Source organism: Radiomyces spectabilis (genome assembly GCF_025331425.1).
Source record: "Radiomyces spectabilis strain NRRL 2753 chromosome Unknown BYT42scaffold_11, whole genome shotgun sequence".
Lineage (NCBI taxonomy): Eukaryota > Fungi > Mucoromycota > Mucoromycetes > Mucorales > Radiomycetaceae > Radiomyces > Radiomyces spectabilis.
In genome coordinates, this window is record NW_026251936.1 from 276,161 (window position 1) to 296,541 (window position 20,381).

Genomic DNA, 20,381 nt, shown 5'->3' on the forward strand with positions numbered 1-20,381 from the left:
AAAGGAGGAACAAAAAGAGGCCCAGCGCAAAATAAGATGCCGTTGCCAAGACTTGGACAGAACCAAAGAGCTATAGGCATCGTTATAACCAAAGACCCGTGAAAGGTCAGTAATATCAACCAAACAATTGCATTAGGAAAGCTCGGATCCTGGGATTGTTTACATGGCTGATGAGGCTGTAGATAATCACTGAATCCCTTTTTTAAATCTCAAATCTTTTCATTGAACAAACTTGGGCTTATCTTTTGTTTCATCCATTCCCATTTTAGGCATGATTTAGCGATTTCATTGGCGTCAAGTTCCATGACTGCTTTTCGCTGGAGATAAAAAAAAAGGAAGCATTGGATCATATCCGCCTTTTTTTTTTCGCCCCCTTTATTCTTTCCTTGTGCCGGCTTTTTTTGGATTCTGCCTAGAAAGAAAAAAGTGTACGAATGATGGTGGGTACAACGACGAACGATGCAGCCACCGTAGTGGCCGATCTTCTCAGCAAGATCAATACCGCCCCTACCAGTGAAGAAGTCGATCAGGCCGCTCGTGATCTGGCCAAAACTATCCAGTCGGGAGGTATCATCATGCTCAAGCATCATGCCATTCTGGGCAAATTGGAAGCTTCGGCCAAGAACAAGAAATCAGGTTTGGAGCGTGAAGGTGGATTGATCGCATTCAATGCTTTGGCGGAAATCCTTAAACAACAAGCGGAGCCCATTCTCTTAAAGTACCTTCCTCTCTATTTGGATCTGTACGCTGACAAAGGTAGCGTCGTTCAAGAAGCCGCACAACTGGCCGCCGAAGGCTTAATCAACTTGGCACCTCCGGAAGCCGCCAAAGCAATTTTGCCTCTTTTGTACGAAGGCATGGGATACAGCGCTGATGGCACTCGCATCGGAGCCAAGAAGTGGCAGACCAAAGTGGGTGCGCTGAAATTGCTCAAAGCCTACACCGAAAAAGCCCCTGAACAAATCGGTGAAGCATTACCCGAAATTATTCCGGCCGTCTCCAACTGTCTTTCCGACACCAAAAATGAAGTGGCCAACGAAGCTCAAAAGACCATGATGGCCGTCTGTGCCGTCGGTGGTAATCCCGATATTGAACGTCATTTGCGTGATCTCGTATTGTGTATGGGCGATCCCACCCGTGTGCCAAATACCATTGAGAAATTGGCCAGCACCACCTTTGTTGCTGAAGTCAATGGTCCTACGCTAGCCATCATGGTGCCTCTGTTGACCCGTGCTCTCAATGAACGCTCTACTTTGTTGCTTCGTCAGACCCTCATCATTACCGATAATTTGTGTAAATTGGTCCGCGATCCTCGTACCGCTGCGCTTTTCCTGCCTCAGTTGTATCCTGGTATCGAACGTCAGGCCGATGGTGCCGCTTTCCCCGAAATCCGTGAACTCGGTAACCGTGCCAAGCAGACCTTGATCGATGCTGGTGGTCATCAGGAAAAACTCGATGCGGAAGGTACCGATACCGAATTTGTCTTGACGGTGGAAGATGCGACCAAGGTTGTCAAGGCTGAAGTCACCAAGGCTCAAGGATTTGTGGATTCATTCTTTTCTCCCATCATCAATTACGTGGGTGTCATTGCTGCCGATATGGTGCGTCAGGAGATGTTTGTGAAGGAAAAGTGGACCAAGGTTCTGTCCGTTTATTTGGGCTCCTTCCTGGCCAGTATCGATGTGCCCGTGGTGTGCGACAATTTGTTTAATTATTTCCACAACCTGTGGAAGGAAAAGACCGGCGAAGATGACGATTCCGCTTTCGATCATCAGGAAGGTGAAGAGTTGTGCCGCGTCGATGATTTCTCTCTCGCCTACGGTACTCGATTGCTTTTGAGCCACACCAAACTCAAGCTTCACCGTGGTCAACGTTACGGTTTGTGCGGTCACAATGGTGCGGGTAAATCCACCTTGATGCGTGCTATTCATCAAGGCAAGGTCGAAGGGTTCCCTTCTCAGGACGAAGTCCGTACGGCGTTTGTCGATTACACGGTTCAAGGTGCCGACACCTCGTTGCCCGTGGTCGATTACGTGGCCGCCGACAAATTCCTTCAAGGTATTTCCAGAGAAGAGATTGAAGAGAGCTTGCGCACCGTCGGTTTCGATCAAGAGCGTCTCGCTCAGCCCGTGAGCGCGCTTTCCGGTGGTTGGAAGATGAAGGTGGAATTGGCTCGTGCCATTCTTTCCAAGGCCGATATTTTGTTGCTCGACGAACCTACCAATCACTTGGATGTGACCAATATCAAATGGTTGGAAGACTACCTCAACAGCCAGACCCACGTCACTTGTCTGATTGTCTCTCACGACTCCTCCTTCTTGGATAACGTCTGTACGCAAATTTTGCATTACGAAAAGAGAAAGCTTCGTCTTTATTCAGGCAATCTTTCAAAGTAAGTCGTCCTCATTTGATGCATATGCTGATGATACAAAGAAACTCATCTATTTTTTTTATAAAGGTTTGTCGAAGTGTATCCTGCTGCTCGTAGCTACTATACCCTGGATGCTTCTTCGGTCAAGTTCTCGTTCCCCAAACCATCCCTTTTGCAAGGTGTGCGAAGCAACACCAAGGCTATTCTCAAGATGACCGATTGTACCTACACCTACCCTGGTACCGACAAGCCGTCGCTTTACAATGCCAGTGCCTCGTTGTCTTTGTCGTCTCGTGTTGCGGTGGTGGGTCCCAACGGTGCCGGTAAATCCACCATGATCAAGTTGTTGACTGGTGAAACCATCCCTCAGACCGGTGTGGTGTGGCGTCATCCTGCTCTTCGTATTGGTTACGTCGCTCAGCATGCTTTCCATCATCTTGAACAGCATCTTGAGAAAACCCCTATGGATTATCTGCAATGGCGTTACTCCACCGGTGAAGACAAGGAAGTCACCGAAAAGGAATCGCGTCGTTGGACGGCCGATGAAGCTGAACAAATGAACAAGCCCATCGACGTCAACGGTGAAAAACGTAAAGTGGAGGTAACGTAGCTTTTGGGCCAAGAAAAAAAAATCATCCAAAATATCCGTTGCTCATCCTTTTTTTTTTCTAGTGTTTGCTTGGTCGTGCCAAGTTGAAAAAGACGTTCCAGTATGAAGTCAAGTGGAAGGATTTGCGTCACAAGTATAATACCTGGTTTTCTCGCGAGAAATTGTTGGAATTGGGTTTCCAAAAATTGGTGCAACAGTTTGATGACAAGGAAGCTTCTCGTGAAGGTCTGCTTTACCGTGAACTGAGCGTTCCCCAGATCCGTCAACATTTCAAAGGTACGTTGGATGAACCATTTTTTTTTTCTGATATGGAAAAAAGATCACTTACCAATTATTTCTTTATTTAGACATTGGATTGGATCCCGATATTGCGCAATACAGCAAGATGGGTGAATTGAGTGGTGGTCAAAAGGTCAAGGTGGTGATTGCGGCTGCCATGTGGAACAACTCGCACATGTTGGTACTTGATGAACCTACCAATTTCTTGGATCGTGAAGCTTTGGGTGGTTTGGCGACGGCGATCAAGACCTGGGATGGTGCAGTGGTAATGATTTCTCACTCGCAAGAATTCGTGTCGGCCCTGTGTCCCGAAAGCTGGCGTTTGGAGAATGGCCACTTGTACAAGGAAGGCGAGTCGGCTGTGGTGGAAGACGAAAAGGGCATTGACGAAGCCGCTGTCAAGGCCAAGCTTAGCAAGAAGAAGAAGAAGACTCGTAATGAGATCAAGGCACAAGAAGCTCGCCGAAGAGAACGTCATCTTAAATGGCTCATTCACGGTGGCGAAAAGGAGCCTGATACCGAAAGCGATTAAATCCTGTTATTTATTTCCCCTTATTCTAGACATTTTTTTTGGGCATTGATGATCATCTTCATTCTTTTAGATTTCATTTTTCATTTAATTAGTTTTTTTTTTTCTTGCTGTTTGCTACATTCTCTATTAAAAGAAGTCATGCATCATTTCAAAAAAGAGCCGCCTCTTGATACTTTGTTTGGAGTGTTTTTCTTGCACAGCGATTGACTTGCAGTTACAGTAAGTGGTCCATCTTTTTACAGCAAGTCGACACTGCGCCAACATTATCAATGATTTTTATCCGTCAATGCTCCAAAGATATATGTCAGGGCGCATCCATTGATATTGTGAACCACCAATTCTATAGCTTTCTAAAAGGTGTATTATTCATTATAGTAGGGGAGGGGGAACCTAAAGTTGTGGTTTTCGAGGGATACAGGATGCCGAAGCAGAGTGTGCATTTTTGTGGATAGGACCATCAAGTGCGATTTTGTAAGGTGTATGTGGAATAAATAGATTTTTGACAAGTAAATGTAAGAAGCAAATTGGTTTTAAATACAATAATAAAAGACGCAGTCGAAACCGAAGGTGCGGGTTTCCGTTTACAATGTATCGTGATCGTCGGTGTGTTGAGGTGTGGAGGCTTGCGAATACTCGAGAGGGTCATCATCTATGATGGCATCATGTTCTGCGACAAAAGATTCTGTTGCCGGTTTTTCGGTGGTGGAGGGTGCGGATTGATCGTTGTACTTTTTCATGGCTTCCTCATATTCATCCATTTCTTTCTTGTACATGTCGTAGTATTTCTATCCAACAAATTTGTTATGAAAATTGAAAATAGATAAAGGATATACATTTGTATGGCCAAGGCCGAGTTCGTGTGTTTACCTGTTTCTCTTCCTTGGTCATGGCTTTCCATTTTTGACCAAGGATCTTGGTCACTTCTCCCAGATTTTCCTGCGGGTTTTCATCCTTGATCTTATCTCTTTCTAATCGACAGAAAAGGAAAAAGACGTTGCCCGGGCCTTTGGGTGCATTAGGATCCTTTTTCTTTTTCGGTAATTTGGTCCCTGCAGATGATTTAAGATGCTAAAATGGCGACAAAAGGGTGAGCGGTTAATGCGACCATTGTTCTGCAAGTCCAATCAATTCGACCATCAGAGAAAGATGGTTTTTGTCGTACCAAATCCATTGTATCGTCATGCATCATGTTATCATGAAGGCTTGCTGGGGACACGTGCATCGTTTCCAATCTATCGAGTAATAGCCTGGCAACAGGTTGAGTGTGAATTGATGACTCTTTTTTTTATCCATTTTCCCGGGGGGTTCACCTACGATCGTTCAAGTTTGAGCAGTTTAATGTTCTTTTGTGCCTTGTGAATGCGAACATGGAGTGCATCGTTTTCCTAAGCGGAACCAGGACGTGAGATTCAATCTCCTTTTTCTGATCGTTTGCAAGGTTGTCGACTTACGCCTTCGATATCTCGGATACGTCTTTTAAGCTCCCTGTATTTGGTGTTGATATCCGGGCTGTGGGAGGGTGACGAAGTGGTGGCGGTTGGGTTGGCGCTCGTGGAGAGCATGGTAAATAGCAACAAGTAGTTAAAAGAATAAAAAGAGGTAGAATGGAAGAAAGACCGAAAAGAAAACTTTTTTTTATTTTTGGTTTCTTTTTCCTTCGGGAAACCGTTTTATTTTTATTTTTTTTTATTATTTTTTTTTTCTTTTCCTGGACAGTCGTAATCCTTATTTCAATCGCTCTTTTTCGTGGATAATCGGTTTTCAATCCACGCTGCGGGACCAACTTGATGAAAATTTGCATCGTGCAAAAAAAAAAAAAAGAAAACACCAGATTCTTTCAGCAAATTCATTGATGAGAAAAAAAAAAGGGCAAATCACCCTTCATGGATCTAAGCTTTATTGTCAGACTTGGTTTCTTCCACCTCTTCATCATCACTTTCATCATCTTCAGGCTAATAAATAAATAAAAATTATCTGTTAAGTAAACGCGTCATCCCACACAGCGCTAATAAAGGACTTACCAAATCATTCATATCGGCAGGCATGCCGGGCATACCAGGCATACCACCCATGTTGGCCATATTCATCATGTTCGCAAAATCGAAGCCAGCATCATCCTGCTCGGCTCCTCCTTCCAACTCGTCATCCTCATCGACCCATCGGTCAAAGTCCACCTTCAAATACACAGGCTTGACCTTGTCCTTTTGCAAGCGAGGCCAGTATTCAGCTTCCTTGTTCTTCTTAAAAATACACAGTTGTAAATTACGAGCTGTTGCATGGATTTTGGCATCCTATATCACAGCAATAGCATGAGCAACCTTTGTTACGCATATGGAACGCGTTCAGTTCACCACTTTGCACAAGGTATTGATACTTACATCGGTGGAAACTTCGTCATAGAAAGGAATGTCAATGCCATAGTCGTTGGTCACATTACCATCCTTCTGCTTGCATGTAAAGGTAAGTCTATTGGATTTCAAATCAGTCTTGGGTTCCTACATAACAGAGACAGGAGAATACAAAGTCGGTTTTAGCACACAAACTGAATATTATACACGTTGTACTCGCGGTAAAAAGGGAAAACGTACCTGGATATCGGAAAGAGCAATGGTAAGATAAAGGCGATCCTTGCGTTGAGCCCAGAGAACTTCAGGATGGAGAGGCATAATGGTTAATAACTATAAAGAAGCAAAAAGAATGCAAGAGAAAACCGTGAGACGACCTAATGTCAGCGGACCCAAAAACCGTAACCTCAAAAAAGCAGTCTCATTTAAACCCTTTTGCTGTTTCACCGCTTGTCCACAGTCAAAAATAAGCATATTGTCGATGACCCTTTATTCAACAGACCACACCGTATTAGTATCGTAGCAACAAACCCTACAGTAGACATTTAATAATGTTACTGCTGTGCATATGCTGTTTTTTCTGTGAATTTGAACTCTTTTGTGATCAATGTCCAATCCACTGAGGCGCGCACCGGAGGGACGGACGGCCCACAACGTCGGAGTTTTAATTCACTGCGGGTCGTACTGGTGCGCTGGGGCGAGCCCGACCGTCAGGTGTCATATTGGGAAACGGCAGGCAAGCTGATGAACCTCCTCTTTTAACCATACAATATGGGTATGTAAAATGCATCCATCCATCCATCATATGAACCATCCTTCATGAAACTAACGTATATTACTTTTATTTTATTTTAATCGATGATTAGCTGTTGGCAAGAACAAGTAAGTTATCATTCACATCTCCCATCTCTTTGGATTTTCGTTCCGTACTGACGTTTTCGTTTTCTCTTTTGTTTCCTTTAGGCGTCTTAGCAAAGGAAAGAAGGGTTTGAAGAAGAAGATGTAAGTATTTCAAACAATTTAAAAGTAACATTTTAGCAAGCCTGTCTCCGTTTTTCTCGCGTGCCGATTACGATCTTGCAACCCATTGTCAACCTTTTTGAACCTCGTTCATCCAGCAACCCGTGCAACGCCAATTTTTACTTTTTTCCCTTTTCGACAATGTAAATCTTGACCCTTTGCGATTGCCATGCGGTTCATTCGACATTTTTTACCCTGCGACTGTCAACGTAGAATGCACCCTCCATTCTGTCGTGTGATTTACAAAACTTTTTCCATTCATCGATCACGATACATGATTCGATCTCGCTCACCCACCTTGATCGTCGCGTTAAAAAGAGAAAAACGGAGATTGTGGCTGCTAGTTGCATGACCGAAATCCTTGGCAAGCAAGCAGTGAAAATCTAATGTTTTGGAATCGTTCCCGTGTAGTGTTGACCCTTTCACCCGCAAGGACTGGTACGACATCAAGGCTCCTTCGATGTTCGATGTTCGCCAGGTCGGTAAGACCTTGGTCAACCGTACCCAGGGTCTCCGCAACGCCAACGACTCGCTCCAGGGTCGTGTTGTCGAGGTTTCTCTCGGTGATTTGTCCAAGGATGAATCTCGCGCTTTCCGCAAGATCCAGTTGAAGGTCGATGAAATCCAGGGCAAGAACTGTCTCACCAACTTTTACCGCATGGACATGACCTCGGATAAGCTCCGTTCCATGGTCAAGAAGTGGCAGACCACCATTGAGGCTTTCGTCGATGTCAAGACCACCGACGGTTACCTCGTCCGTCTTTTCACCATTGCCTTCACTGCTCGTCGTCGCAACCAGATCAAGAAGACCACCTACGCTCAGACTGCTCAGATCCGTCAGATCCGCAAGAAGATGTTCGAGATCATGACCGAGGAAGCTGTTGCTTGTGACTTGAAGGAACTCGTCAACAAGGTCACTGGCTCTGTTTCCGCCTCGGCTCAGGACGCCATTGCTGTCCGTATCGAGAAGGCCTGTCAAGGTATCTACCCCTTGCAGAACACCTACACTCGCAAGGTCAAGATCCTCAAGGCTCCCAAGTTCGATGTCTCGGCTCTTTTGGCTCTTCACGGTGGTGCCGCCGCTGCCGGTGATGAAGTCGGTGCCAAGATCGCCAAGGACTTTGTCGAACCCCCCGTGTTGGAATCCGTCTAAACTTGGTTTTTTTTCTTGTAATTTTCAAAAAGAAAAAAATTCATCTATCCATTCGTAGATTGTCGCTTGTCCTTGCCGCTGCGGCAGTGCAATAAAATGCATTGATAAACAAAAAAAAAATAGTCTGTGGATTTATAAATCGTTTTTTGCCTGTCGTAACTGATTTACTGGTAAGAAATAATGCAGCAGTAATTGTGATCCACATACAAAGGTTAGCACTGCTTCACCCATCCATATACGTGATCTAAATATATCCCATCACTGTACTTCTGCCACAGCAATCAATAGGCAAAAACGCATGCTTGACCCATGAAATTAGTTCTTTCGTTAAAGATATACTGATACTTGTCAATGTACTCTGAACTGGTACCTTTTAACAAATCGCCTGGCCGTGAATATTTTGGCTGACAATCCCAAAACAAACTCGTAAAGCGCCAGCGGGTTCGAATACCAATGCACGTCTTACTTTACCAAGCGCACATTATCAAGTTAGTAAAAATTTCACTGCTTTCTTTTCAATCAGCTTATCAGATGGCATGCAAAACATAGCTCAACTAAGGAGCTATTTGGCAGCACTCTGACTGCCGAGCGCAGATTGTGCGCTGCTTCGACGGCAAAGACCAGCAGGGCGAGAGTTGATCGGGCAACCAGAGTTGATATATGTCATGAGAACTCGTCTCATATTCACGCAGCGTTTATATCGCGGTTCCAAATTTAGGTGAATAAAGAATACAAGTCAATATTCAAAACATCATAGATTTTAAGGTTTGGTTACCAATCCTTTGGAGTCATCATTAGCCGACTTGCACTGGGGGCACAGTCGAATCGGGTAAATGATACTCTGCCAAGATCGACCTGCTTGCTGCGTTAGCGCCGTTACGTTGTTCAATAAGCGTAATGACTTGCCTGCAGCTCTTTCTTTGATTACGATTACAAACTGATGAATAGGAAATAATGTTTCCCTCGTCATCTAGACATCGGCTTCGAGGCCTTTTGTCGACATTTTTACGTTTGAAGGTCTTTTTCCTGTTATCGCGGTGATGTTAAGTTTGATAATAGAGACCATAATTCTTTAAAGCTCACTTGTGCTTGCATACGAGAATCTGTTCATCTCGTACTTCCACAGTCTCCGAGTCACTATGACTACATACTTTGCTGGTTCGATATTCGTCGTCACAAAGGACCAACGCTTTTCGGGCAAGAACTTTTCGAAATGCCTAAATAATTTTTCATAAGAATGCATTCGATAGCATACCCGTATCATCGGCCATACCTTGATGGGAACAAGGGCGTGTTTTTTCATTGGCTTCAGGTCCGCATCTCCAAAGGCGACGATCGCTTGTCCCAAGGGCCTGGACTGGTTTTTTCGAGCTTTTTGACGTTTTCGGTGTCGTGCTTTTCCTTGAATGCTTGTATACCCACTGAGGGGCCTATTGAAATTAAACGTTCATTAGTATATGTTGGATGAGAAACCGTATAGGCTGTAAACTAACAATATTCGATTCTGAAGGATTCCCAAGCAAGGTATCTGCTATTTTGTTGAGCACCATTTGCCGTTGCGAATAAAGAAGGGCCCGCTTTTCCGGATGACGGAACCGCAATTGAAAGCATAAAGTGTGTGGATAAATAAGTTAACAGTATATCTTTTCCCAATCCACTGTCTACTTACTTTTGATGAATACGAGATAGAGCGTTGATGTAATTTTCAAAGCCATCTATCGTCGGGACGGAAGGTGGAGCTTCCTTCAATTCATCGTAGCAACCTTGTATTGCTGCTTTCTTTCTGTTTTGCAACTCGATTTGATTCGACCAATCGAACATACTCCGCTTCCTAAAACACATCAATACTGGATTACATATTTGAATGCAAATCCTATGCCCGACAACTGTACTAACTGGTAGGCACCATTAGTAATGGAGAAAACATGGTTTTGACGTTGTTGTTCATGGTGCAAGTCCACATCAGTATCGCAACAGGTGATCACCGGTCTGATCCCTGTTAAATCTTGGATTCGTTAATATGGAAGTTGACACCACAATTACGGATAAATTGACCTGGATCGATTCCAATTACTCTCGCTGACGCATCAAGGCCAGTCGGCTCTTTCCTTAACTGGTATAAACCCCCGGGTCCACTGGGTCATGTCGGGATTGCGCGGAAGGAAGTTAAACTCCTTTTTCGACGAAGGATAGGGTGCTAATTACGTAGGCATGATCATCTGAATAAGAATGTAATATGTTCCAATAGAAAACACTTACAACGATCCCAGCGTTTACAGAACACTGATCATGACGCCATCCGTTTCCAAGGCTATTGGCAAATTGTGTGTGCTTCACAGTTGTGCCAGCTATTTATTTATTTAAGAAAAAGTAAGCGTTTTGTGTGTTGTTTAATTTCATCAGCAGTTGGCATCACCTTTTTGCGCCTGCGAAAAACGTAGTCGATTTGGACAGATCTTGTCAAGATCAAAAATTGTTTCCCATGATTGTCCCTTGAACTGTTGATTCTTGTAGTACACTATCTCAAAAGAAATCAAGGTGATAAACCTCTCGTGTGGTTCTGTCTCACCTCTTCCTCCCTTCATGATCTATGACTACAGCTTAATAATCAAAAGCTCTTATATGATCTACCGACCTTTAAATCCCGAGGAACGTTGTGTCCTGGCGCCCATGCGTCATTAAGGAAATAGAACAGGGTGCGACCCACTAATCGCACATAGGCAGGAAAAATGCGTGTTTAATACTCTATGGAAAATAAATTCGGCCAGATCATATCTTACCAATTTGATGTGATGATATAAGTAGAATCGTCCACTGTTTGGCTCCAACTTGATGAGTTTTCTTTAAGAGCCAAGCAGAATAACGGATCAGATTTTCTGTCAGCTGGTTTCCGGCTTTTGCTTCAATGGTATCATTATCCACACCAGAAAACTCATTACAAAGCATATCCAGATTATCCCTATAGATTGTCATTAATCACACGTGTACAGTATTCCATATGGAGCCATTTTAATCGTACTGGTAAAAGTTTCGGATATCTCGAATGTCGCCAGCGATATCATCCCAGTCAGTGATGTCGAACGGCTTGTAGGCAAACATTTTGAGAACAACTTTTTTGCCTATATTTTTGTCGTTTTTTGAGAATTTCGTTCGGTTCGCATATTTGCAATCTAACTTACCGAGGGTTTTCGCAGCGACTGAGAGCTTGATTCCGTGGCGGTTGCTGTAGTCTCTGAAAAAGCCTCCCCAAACTCGCGACAAGCACTTTTTGATAGTTTTTCAAGTGCTCAATTACATCTACACAGAATCAGTTTATTATTCTATGTGCATCGAAGTCAAAACAAAAGATATACTGACTTGTGCACTAGCGTATTGATCAGCAAGTTCGGAAAGTACGGCTGACCATTTTAGATACTCATAGCCTGTCGTAAGAAAGAAGCATTATATGAATGAATTGACCTTCTTCACAGTTTCATCTCGAACAGATGGCTTAAACATCATGTCAAACGTGTATTTCAAATCAATTTCCCATGAAGATCTCGGTGGGAACTTTCAGAGAAAATTCTTGTAGGTCAGTAAAGTAAATATACTGCCATTATTGAGTTGTAGCTTACCAGTTCTCTTGCCTCTCCGCAAGATGACGCTACTTGCTTGAAACACCTTGACCAGAAAAACTCAGTATTTATCGGTGGGAACGAGAATGACAGTTTGAATCGAGCCACCGCTAAATATGCAAAAGGGCCAGATTGCTAGCATCCCGCTTTAGCAATGTGTATTCTTCGGCTAACTTCCGAAAAAGTTGATATATTTTAAGAGCCATCAGTCCTGTATTCTTGATGAATTTTATGTTCTTGTTCTGTTACCGGGTACGAGCTGTAATCCGGCCATAAATTGTGCTCAACTTATATTTCGAGTTTGCATGTATTTGTTGTGTCTTATTGTGGGAGGGATGAACTCTCTTCCGGAAGATAAGCCCTGAGCAGCACTCATACTATAGAGAGACGCAGCGGATACTTTGCTATTGTGGTTGAAAAGTAAGGCAAGAAGAGATGTGTGTGAAAGAAGGTTTGACGTTTCGCTGATCTGATGGCATTCTGGTGTCATGAGGAAACCGGTCACGCCCCTGACCCCTCAAAAGCTAGCTTTTGAAGCTACCGGATTTTGCCTGAAAAATAGTGAACGTCATTTTTTGGACACCCACTCCAATTTATGGATGTTTTTCACTAAAATATCTATTCCTATATCTTTACAAGAAAGCAATTGTAAGTAATAATGAAAACTCTAGGTATCGGCTTTTATTGATTCACAAATACTGTTTGCTAAATTTACAGTATATGGTTTAAAGTATCTGCTGTAAGGTATGACTTTGCTACGTAGCATACCGGTACCGCTGCTTCACTGGTTTGTAAGGATCATATCGTGGCTATTTCATCAAAAAGCAGAGTGGGAAAATCACAAATGGGAACTGGCAAAATCGGCAAATGAAAAACTTCGAAGTTTTGCAATCAAAAATCCGGAAATGAAATTTGCAACGTCATCCGATTTACAGTCACAAGCGAGCCCATTCGTGCTGATTTTTCGCTGTTCCAAGTGGTTGGAAAAAAAAGTAGTGTGGAAACATCAGCTTTCGATTCCTCTTGTTTTTTTCCTACAAGAATCTGAGCTCATGTGGAAACCTACAGGTAATTGAATTCGAAATTACCTTTTTACTTTGGCTTATGGTGACATCCTAAACATTGTCTATGAATACAGGCACCAATGTCGTTCCGCTGGGGACAAAGAGACGTATGGGCGAAGGCTCTCCGGATCGCGAGCACACATCATCACAGGAACGATATTACGACACTGTGTCATCCCCCCAAAGCGCTTCTGCTAGCTCGACAGGTAAATTGAGTGAATCGTTTTTTCTAGAGCCTCGTTGCAGCGGTAAAATAGTCAGTCAGTGTTTAATCTATTTTTCATTCAGGAACGCCTGGCTCGGAGGGAGCTCCCAGAAGAAAGCGAAGATCTCGTTGGGGTGGTGAAGATCAAAAGGTGAACATCCCTGGTTTGCCTACTTCTTTACCGAAACTCAACAAGGAACAAATGGAGAACTATGTTTGTAAGTTCATGGTGGTCATCATTGTGCACCAAAGACATGGACTAACTAAATGAATGATCTTGTTTTTAGTGCACATTCGTCTGGAAGAGATCAATCGTAAACTTCGCATGGGTGATTATATGCCACCGGAACGTGAGAGGTAATAACAAATAACAATGACTGCAATGGAAAAACTGGCATTATATTAATATTTTGGAAAAAGATCTCCTTCGCCCGAGCCAATTTATGACGCTCAGGGAAAACGTGTCAATACTCGAGAAGCAAGATACCGAAAGAAACTCGAAGACGAACGTCACAGATTGGTGGATACGGCCATGAAAACGATCCCTAATTTTAAGCCTCCGGCTGACTACAAACGCCCTAGCAGACTTCAAGAGAAAGTGTATATTCCGGCCAAGGAGTTCCCCGAGATCAACTTTATCGGTTTGTTGATTGGTCCTCGTGGTAATACATTGAAGGGAATGGAAGCCGACTCGGGCGCCAAGATCAGTATTCGTGGACGTGGTTCAGTCAAAGAAGGCAAAGCACGAACTGATGCCGCCAACAACTCGGCTCAAGAGGAAGATCTGCATTGTCTCGTCATGGCCGATTCAGAAGATAAAGTCAAAAAGGCCGTCAAACTCATTGAGAAAATCATTGAAACTGTAAGTTGTTGTACTTTAATTTGCGTTGCAATGGGTGAATTGGGATGTAACAAGTCGATTGCATTCTTTTTTTTTTCGGTGATGCTCATCAATTTCCAATGCTAGTCGGCTTCGGTTCCGGAAGGTCAAAACGAATTGAAGCGAAATCAACTTCGTGAACTGGCAGCATTGAATGGTACACTCCGCGATGATGAAAACCAAACTTGTATCAATTGCGGTGCGGTGGGCCATCGTCGATACGAATGTCCTGAACAGCAGAATTTCACGACGTCGCTCACTTGTCGACTTTGTGGTGGTCACGGTCACATTGCACGCGATTGTGTCCAGCGCAATAACCCGGAATTCATGAACCAGGCTAGAGAACGCGATCAACAATTGGATAGCGAATACATGAATTTGATGGCTGAATTGGGTGAAAAGACCACAGAGGAAGGTCATGGTTACAGCGATCACCGACGACCGGTAAGTTGAAGTTTTTATGCACGTTAATATTTTGACACCCGTGATTCATTGGCTGTCATCTTCATATAGCACGGTGAACGAGGTGGCCCTGCACCTTGGCAGCGAGGACCCACAGGCGGACCTCCACCGTGGCAGCAACAACAAAGAAGCCATGGCGGCCCACCACCGTGGGCATCGTCGGGTGGCAATGCGCAAGAAAGTACTGGTGGTGCAGCACCTTGGGCGAAAGGAAACAACTACGGTGCGTATGGTCCTCCTCCTCACAGTGGCGGTTATTACCGTCCTCCTTACGATCAAGCCGCAGCCGATCCATACGCTGCTTACGGCGGATACACAGGATATGATGTGGCCGGACAACCCCCACCACCGCCTCCACCAGGAGCGGCGCCATGGGTAAGTGATTGGATTAAAATCGCTCATTGTTTCTTTGAAAAACGGAAAGCTCATTATCTATGGTAATCGTTCAACAGGCTCAACAACAACCGCCACCACCACCACCTCCTGGTGGCGCTTGGGTATGTAAAAAGCTTAAAGAAACGGATGGCATAAAGTAATTCCTATCCAACTAAACGAACTTTTTTTTTCTGTAGAGTGCTTCACCTCCTCCACCACCACCATCGGAACCGGTACCACCCCCGCCGCCGTCGAATCCAGCTCCTCCACCACCTCCACCTCCTGCATAGGACGTGTCCCTCTAGTCACAAATTTTTTAAAGGAACTATTTGTTACACGGAATCAAAGAATTTTTCGTTTTTTTTTATACATACATACAAAGACAGTCGCTTTCAATCCTTTGGCAAGGATATATTACCTACAGTTACAATTGCATTAATTGTAGGTGAGTATGAGCGAGAGCATGAGCGTGTTGTAAGTTTTGATGATTGCAATTCAGCTTTTCGGGCACTAGTCCATTTCTACTGGATTCGTTGATATGACGCGCAATTGCTCGATGGCCTTCTCTCGATTCTGTGTGCATCATCGAGCGGTTATTAGATCCAGTTATCTTCATGTAACTGCTCCAAAATGAGACCGGAAGCTGCGAATGATTTTTTTTGTTTTTAATATTACGAAAGAATCGAAAAAAAAGAACAAACATTACTTAAACACAAATACATGAAAAGGAATATTCGTTGATTTTAAACGGTCAGCGATCACTGGGTTTTTTTCGGTATAATTCCGTACTGTATGATTTTAGACGTACGCGTTCTGGCCCTTTCCAGATAAGAAAACGCCATACGCAAAAGGTATTGTTGCAATTGTGCACAAAAAAAGTAGGGGTATGTGCGCAGCGCACAGCTTAGCGAAGCTTTGGAATTACCATAAGATGGGGAAGCATGGACGACAACCTTGCCCCGATTAGCCGAATTCCAGCCTATCGTCATTGAAATTTTTTTTTTGGTTTCAGGTTTCACATTTGTCAAAAGAGTGATCCGGTGGATGGAAACCAGGGAAAAAACATGGTTTTCAAGAATTGCCATTTTTGGCACGATGGATCGCTCGAGTGGGTGTCATGTGACGTTTTAGTGCAAGCTAACTCGATTCTATTGTTTCTTGCGATTCTGGCTTCGTTTTTGTGATTTTTTACAAAACAGTCCAGCTTATTTTTTTTTTTTTTGGTGTCGGGAAATCTTGATTATAAAGACAAGGCAAAATCAAGCAAGACAAGTCAAGTTCCTCACTCTTTCTTTTCTTTTTTTTTTTCCTTCCTCTTTTCTCCCTGTTTCTTTTGATGAGTTCTTCACCAAACGAAAATCCATCATCTCCGCCTCCGCAAGCCAATACTACAACTATCCAATTTGCAGATCAATTACACAAGGGTGCAAATAAGGATTACCAGAATCAGCAAAATGAAAAACTGACCCAACGTCCATTGACGCGGTCCTCGACCGGCCAGAGCAGCAATGACTTTGATACCAAATCAATTCGGTCCGTGCGAAGTGTGCTCATGAAGAGCCGATCCTTGGTCAAGCGTCGTCGAAAGAAGCATGATGAAGAACGCATTGAAGGCCCGCCGTATCATAATATGGATCTGGACACGGTGGCCAACCTTCTCAAATCCGAATTGGAGGATGGCCTGACGGATGAGGAAGTCCAATCCCGTCGTTCCCAGCATGGTTTCAACGAAATGGAAGGTGAAGGTGGTGTCAATCCCGTAGCATTGATGATCAAGCAATTTTTCAATATCATGGTGTTGATCCTTCTGATTGCCATGGTGAGTTTCGAAGCATCGTTATATGATTTTCCCATTCGTGCATATTCGGCTAACAAATTCAGGTCGTTTCCTTTGTCTTTAAAGACTACATTGAAGGTGGCGTCATTGCCGCTATCATGCTTTTGAATGCCTTTATTGGTTTTGCTCAGGAATACAAGGCCGAAAAAACCATGGACTCTTTGCGCCAGATGGCTTCTCCTACCAGTACGGTGGTTCGTAATTGCCATCAAATGACCATCTCTACTCGTGAATTGGTTCCCGGTGATCTCATTATCTTGAAAAGTGGTGATGTGGTGGGTGCGGATGCTCGCATTGTTGAGTAAGTAGAAAAAAGAAAAATTGACAGCTCCTACAGGATCTCAACTCATGAAAAATTGACCATTCGTATCTTTTTCAGATCATTCAATATGGATGTAGATGAAGCACTTTTGACGGGTGAATCGGTGCCAGTCAACAAGATGTAAGTAATGGGTTCAGCCGGGACATTGATTGATTTGAAGCATTGATAAAGTGGGGACTATCGTTTTCTCATGCAAGTGTCTTGTTTTATCAGATCAGATGTGGTGGAAGGATCGGATATCGCTTTGGGTGACCGTCTCAATATGGTTTACTCATCCACGGTGCTCACCAAAGGTCGAGGCAAAGCCATTGTCACTGCCACGGGAATGCAAACGGAAATTGGTCGTATTGCTAAGCGTCTTCTGGACAGTGGCGATAACACCAAGACGCCATTACAGAAATCATTGGACCGAATGGCTATTGTGTTACTTGCGATTGCCATTTTAGCCGTCATTATCACTTTTGCTGCTGCCAAATTCGATATCCATAATGAAATCATTCTTTATGCGGTATCGACCGCCATTTCCGTTATTCCGGAAGGTCTCGTTGCTGTCGTTACACTAACTCAGGCGTTTGGTGTCCATGCCATGGCAAAGAATAAGGCACTTGTGCGACGATTGGCGGCCCTCGAACTGCTGGGAGCCGTTACCAACGTGTGTTCTGATAAGACCGGTACACTGACGCAATCCAAGATGGTGCTTACTCGTTTATGGCGGCCCGATGACGGATTCTACAGCGTCAGTGGTCTTGGGTTCACTCCTGAAGGGGAAATTGTCTCGGAAGCCAATGACGAGCCACTTCACAGGGACACGATGTCCTTTGGAACCCGGCGATTGGTGGAAAGTACCGCTTTGTGTAACATGAGTGAAGTGCGCAAGGATAAGAAGACCGGAGAATGGAATGGGTTCGGAGATCCAACCGAGGTACAGTTTCTGTTTTTCTTTCATTTCTTTTTTGGTGTTGCGTTGTTTGAAAAACTTTATTTCTGACTTCCGCTTTTGGTTAGGTTGCTCTTCAAGTGTTTGCGCATAAAGCCCAAATGGGGAAACCCAGTCTAACCAAATCCGAAAATGCAGAACAGAATTGGTCTTTCATCGCCGAATATCCGTTTGACTCGTCCATCAAGCGTATGAGTGTGTTGTGTCGCACGCCTCAGCAATCCTATGTCGCTATCATGAAGGGGGCCACCGAACGTGTGCTGGAACGGTGCGTGGGAATCCAATTGAACAAGGAAAACGAAGTCCGTAGCATGAGTTACCAGGAAATGGAAGAACTCATCTTGCCCAAAGTGGAAGAGCTTGCCAAAGGCGGTCTTCGTGTTCTGTCTCTGGCCATACGGTCGATCAAACACGACGGCGACGTCTATGAAGATACCTTCCCACGTGATGACATTGAACAGGACATGATTTTCCTCGGTCTCGTTGGTATCTACGATCCTCCTCGTCAAGAGTCCAAGGATGCTGTCACCCAATGCCATCAAGCCGGCATTACCGTGCATATGCTGACAGGAGATCACATTGCGACCGCCACGGCCATTGCACGTGAAGTCAATATCTTGCCTGCCAATTACGGTCTGGAAGGTTCGGAATCTTCGCAGGAAGGAGAAAAGCAACGGCCCAAGCAACTGGTTATGTCCGCCCAAGACTTTGATAAATTGAGTGAACAACAAGTCGATGACCTGGAAGATTTGCCTCTGGTGATTGCCCGCTGCAGCCCTGAAACCAAGGTGAAAATGATTGAAGCCCTCCACCGACGTAAACGGATTGCGGGTATGACCGGTGACGGTGTGAACGACAGCCCTTCCCTTAAGGAATCCGATATTGGTATTGCCATGGGACAAAACGGTTCCGATGTAGCCAAGCAAGCGGCCGATATCGTGCTCGTGGACGATAATTTTGCCACCATTGTCAAGGCAATCGAGGAAGGTCGTCGTGTCTTTAGCAACATTGCTCGTTTTGTCGTACACATGGTTTCCGGAAACGTGGCCGAATTGACGCCTCTGCTGCTGGGTCTCGCTTTCAAGGATTTGGACAACACACCTGTCTTTCCCATGACACCGATCCAGATTCTTTTCAACAACATCTTGACCAGGTAAAAAGAATCGTTATCCTTGATTTGCCTCTCTATTCTTATTGATGTTGTTGAATGCTAATTGTTATTATTTTTTTCTTCGCTTGTAGCTCGCCTCCTGCGATGAGTTTGGGTCTTGAACCTATTCATGCTGATCAAATGCAAGTGCCTCCACGAACGCGCAAAGAAGGCTTATTTTCGTGGTCCAATGTGGCCGATTTGTTATACTACGGTATCATGATTGGTGTCATTTGTTTGATGAACTTTATTGTCGTGATGTATGGCTACGGCGATGGTACATTTGGTCGTGGTTGTAACAAGGAATTGCTTCCCGGATGCGAACATGTTTTCCGTGCACGTGGTGCTCTTTTTGCCACGTTGACGGTGATTGTGCTACTTCACGGTTTCACGTGCCGTGATCTACGCAACCCCACCTGGACCTGGAAGGCGCTCCGAGGTCAGCAAAACAAATATCTGTTCTACTCCACCGGTTTTGGCTTTGTTCTGCTCATCATTGCTCTTTATGTTCCGGTTCTCAATACCGCCGTCTTCAAGCACAGCCCCATTACGTGGGAATGGGGTATGACGGCCGCCTCCGTGATTGTTTATATTATCTTTGTCGAGTTATGGAAAGCCTTGAAGCGACGATTCTGGTAATACCAGATGCCCTTATCATGTATGTATATCGGATATTATGTGTAGATGATAGGGGTTTGATGCTTCCATTCTGGTTATATCCCTTCCTTGATTGTAAATACACATATATCCTATGTATTAGTATGAATTTTTTTTTCTTTAGCGATAGATAATAGTAGTCAATTCTTTATTTTCATGTTATTATAAATTTTCTTTCCTTTTCTCTATATCACAAATGTGTTGGTCCCACATCAGAAAACTGAAAATTTTCACCTGTAAGATATTCTATGATAGGCTTGTGATGGCTGAAATAAATTCTTCGGATCCAAAAAGATGTGAGAAAATGAGGGCGCAAAAAAAAGTGACAATGGATTAAAACATATATGTAGTATTTACTCAAAATGAAAACATTGCATTGATTTAGTTTAGGCAGTGATCAAGAAATGCCAGTGTGGTATGAGGCAAACTTTGTTTAGGCTGGATCAGGAGATGTTTGATCCAAGTTGGCACGCGTTTAGGACCAAGTCGATGTACTGCGCTTGCGAGAAGAATGGCATTGGTGAAACGTCCAGGTAGCCTTCTTCGATTCGATAATGCTGGAAACTAT

At 44.0% G+C, this 20,381-nt stretch overlaps 7 protein-coding genes across 7 annotated transcripts; 4 read left to right on the forward strand and 3 right to left on the reverse strand.

Moving 5' to 3' along the window:
- The first annotated feature begins 377 nt into the window (after nt 1–377).
- BYT42DRAFT_519684 (P-loop containing nucleoside triphosphate hydrolase protein) lies at nt 378–4,016 on the forward strand. Its single transcript, XM_051565261.1, has 4 exons — nt 378–2,392; nt 2,459–2,972; nt 3,044–3,257; nt 3,329–4,016. Exons 1-4 carry the CDS (start codon nt 435–437, stop codon nt 3,790–3,792), a joined length of 3,150 nt encoding a protein of 1,049 aa, XP_051420416.1. The 5' UTR covers nt 378–434; the 3' UTR covers nt 3,793–4,016.
- Nucleotides 4,017–5,536, reverse strand: BYT42DRAFT_580169 (high mobility group box domain-containing protein). Its single transcript, XM_051569470.1, has 5 exons — nt 5,244–5,536; nt 5,107–5,177; nt 4,955–5,039; nt 4,660–4,860; nt 4,017–4,577 (listed from the first exon to the last, which is right to left on the reverse strand). Exons 1-5 carry the CDS (start codon nt 5,352–5,354, stop codon nt 4,374–4,376), a joined length of 672 nt encoding a protein of 223 aa, XP_051420417.1. The 5' UTR covers nt 5,355–5,536; the 3' UTR covers nt 4,017–4,373.
- A 62-nt stretch (nt 5,537–5,598) lies between these two features.
- On the reverse strand, nt 5,599–6,496 carry BYT42DRAFT_580174 (HSP20-like chaperone). Its single transcript, XM_051569471.1, has 4 exons — nt 6,381–6,496; nt 6,171–6,287; nt 5,814–6,083; nt 5,599–5,744 (listed from the first exon to the last, which is right to left on the reverse strand). The coding sequence occupies exons 1-4, from the start codon at nt 6,456–6,458 to the stop codon at nt 5,682–5,684; spliced, it is 528 nt and encodes a 175-aa protein (XP_051420418.1). The 5' UTR covers nt 6,459–6,496; the 3' UTR covers nt 5,599–5,681.
- A 412-nt stretch (nt 6,497–6,908) lies between these two features.
- BYT42DRAFT_580175 (40S ribosomal protein S1) lies at nt 6,909–8,311 on the forward strand (the record flags this gene model as incomplete). The annotated part of the gene is made up of 3 exons (XM_051569472.1): nt 6,909–6,912; nt 7,025–7,139; nt 7,569–8,311. 3 exons carry the CDS (start codon nt 6,909–6,911, stop codon nt 8,308–8,310), a joined length of 861 nt encoding a protein of 286 aa, XP_051420419.1.
- A 721-nt stretch (nt 8,312–9,032) lies between these two features.
- On the reverse strand, nt 9,033–9,740 carry BYT42DRAFT_647245 (uncharacterized protein). Its single transcript, XM_051572703.1, has 4 exons — nt 9,584–9,740; nt 9,394–9,527; nt 9,217–9,336; nt 9,033–9,165 (listed from the first exon to the last, which is right to left on the reverse strand). Exons 1-4 carry the CDS (start codon nt 9,611–9,613, stop codon nt 9,105–9,107), a joined length of 345 nt encoding a protein of 114 aa, XP_051420420.1. The 5' UTR covers nt 9,614–9,740; the 3' UTR covers nt 9,033–9,104.
- A 3,183-nt stretch (nt 9,741–12,923) lies between these two features.
- Nucleotides 12,924–15,612, forward strand: BYT42DRAFT_580185 (uncharacterized protein). Its single transcript, XM_051569473.1, has 9 exons — nt 12,924–12,992; nt 13,063–13,194; nt 13,277–13,411; nt 13,481–13,550; nt 13,614–14,055; nt 14,161–14,517; nt 14,587–14,910; nt 14,988–15,032; nt 15,108–15,612. The coding sequence occupies exons 1-9, from the start codon at nt 12,977–12,979 to the stop codon at nt 15,198–15,200; spliced, it is 1,614 nt and encodes a 537-aa protein (XP_051420421.1). The 5' UTR covers nt 12,924–12,976; the 3' UTR covers nt 15,201–15,612.
- A 526-nt stretch (nt 15,613–16,138) lies between these two features.
- Nucleotides 16,139–20,068, forward strand: BYT42DRAFT_580191 (potassium/sodium efflux P-type ATPase). The gene is made up of 6 exons (XM_051569474.1): nt 16,139–16,729; nt 16,792–17,048; nt 17,127–17,189; nt 17,283–17,991; nt 18,075–19,159; nt 19,249–20,068. Exons 1-6 carry the CDS (start codon nt 16,247–16,249, stop codon nt 19,793–19,795), a joined length of 3,144 nt encoding a protein of 1,047 aa, XP_051420422.1. The 5' UTR covers nt 16,139–16,246; the 3' UTR covers nt 19,796–20,068.
- Nucleotides 20,069–20,381: the final 313 nt, after the last annotated feature.

What these genes read in the sequence shown, in the direction of transcription:
- BYT42DRAFT_519684 (XM_051565261.1), top strand. Translation starts at nt 435, where the DNA reads ATGATGGTGGGTACAACGACGAACGATGCAGCCACCGTAGTGGCCGAT. An exon ending in GTGAAAAACGTAAAGTGGAG is followed by an intron (nt 2,973 to 3,043) that starts GTAACGTAGCTT and finishes TTTTTTTTCTAG; the next exon opens with TGTTTGCTTGGTCGTGCCAA. An exon ending in GATCCGTCAACATTTCAAAG is followed by an intron (nt 3,258 to 3,328) that starts GTACGTTGGATG and finishes TTCTTTATTTAG; the next exon opens with ACATTGGATTGGATCCCGAT.
- BYT42DRAFT_580169 (XM_051569470.1), bottom strand. Translation starts at nt 5,354, where the DNA reads ATGCTCTCCACGAGCGCCAACCCAACCGCCACCACTTCGTCACCCTCC. An exon ending in ATGACGATACAATGGATTTG is followed by an intron (nt 4,861 to 4,954) that starts GTACGACAAAAA and finishes TCGCCATTTTAG; the next exon opens with CATCTTAAATCATCTGCAGG. An exon ending in TGACCAAGGAAGAGAAACAG is followed by an intron (nt 4,578 to 4,659) that starts GTAAACACACGA and finishes TTTGTTGGATAG; the next exon opens with AAATACTACGACATGTACAA.
- BYT42DRAFT_580174 (XM_051569471.1), bottom strand. Translation starts at nt 6,458, where the DNA reads ATGCCTCTCCATCCTGAAGTTCTCTGGGCTCAACGCAAGGATCGCCTT. An exon ending in ATGACGAAGTTTCCACCGAT is followed by an intron (nt 6,084 to 6,170) that starts GTAAGTATCAAT and finishes GCTGTGATATAG; the next exon opens with GATGCCAAAATCCATGCAAC. An exon ending in CTGCCGATATGAATGATTTG is followed by an intron (nt 5,745 to 5,813) that starts GTAAGTCCTTTA and finishes TTTATTTATTAG; the next exon opens with CCTGAAGATGATGAAAGTGA.
- BYT42DRAFT_647245 (XM_051572703.1), bottom strand. Translation starts at nt 9,613, where the DNA reads ATGAAAAAACACGCCCTTGTTCCCATCAAG. An exon ending in ACGCCCTTGTTCCCATCAAG is followed by an intron (nt 9,528 to 9,583) that starts GTATGGCCGATG and finishes AAAATTATTTAG; the next exon opens with GCATTTCGAAAAGTTCTTGC. An exon ending in AATCAAAGAAAGAGCTGCAG is followed by an intron (nt 9,166 to 9,216) that starts GCAAGTCATTAC and finishes CGCAGCAAGCAG; the next exon opens with GTCGATCTTGGCAGAGTATC.
- BYT42DRAFT_580185 (XM_051569473.1), top strand. An exon ending in ACAAATGGAGAACTATGTTT is followed by an intron (nt 13,412 to 13,480) that starts GTAAGTTCATGG and finishes TCTTGTTTTTAG; the next exon opens with TGCACATTCGTCTGGAAGAG. An exon ending in ATGCCACCGGAACGTGAGAG is followed by an intron (nt 13,551 to 13,613) that starts GTAATAACAAAT and finishes TTTTGGAAAAAG; the next exon opens with ATCTCCTTCGCCCGAGCCAA.
- BYT42DRAFT_580191 (XM_051569474.1), top strand. Translation starts at nt 16,247, where the DNA reads ATGAGTTCTTCACCAAACGAAAATCCATCATCTCCGCCTCCGCAAGCC. An exon ending in TGATCCTTCTGATTGCCATG is followed by an intron (nt 16,730 to 16,791) that starts GTGAGTTTCGAA and finishes TAACAAATTCAG; the next exon opens with GTCGTTTCCTTTGTCTTTAA. An exon ending in GCGGATGCTCGCATTGTTGA is followed by an intron (nt 17,049 to 17,126) that starts GTAAGTAGAAAA and finishes TATCTTTTTCAG; the next exon opens with ATCATTCAATATGGATGTAG.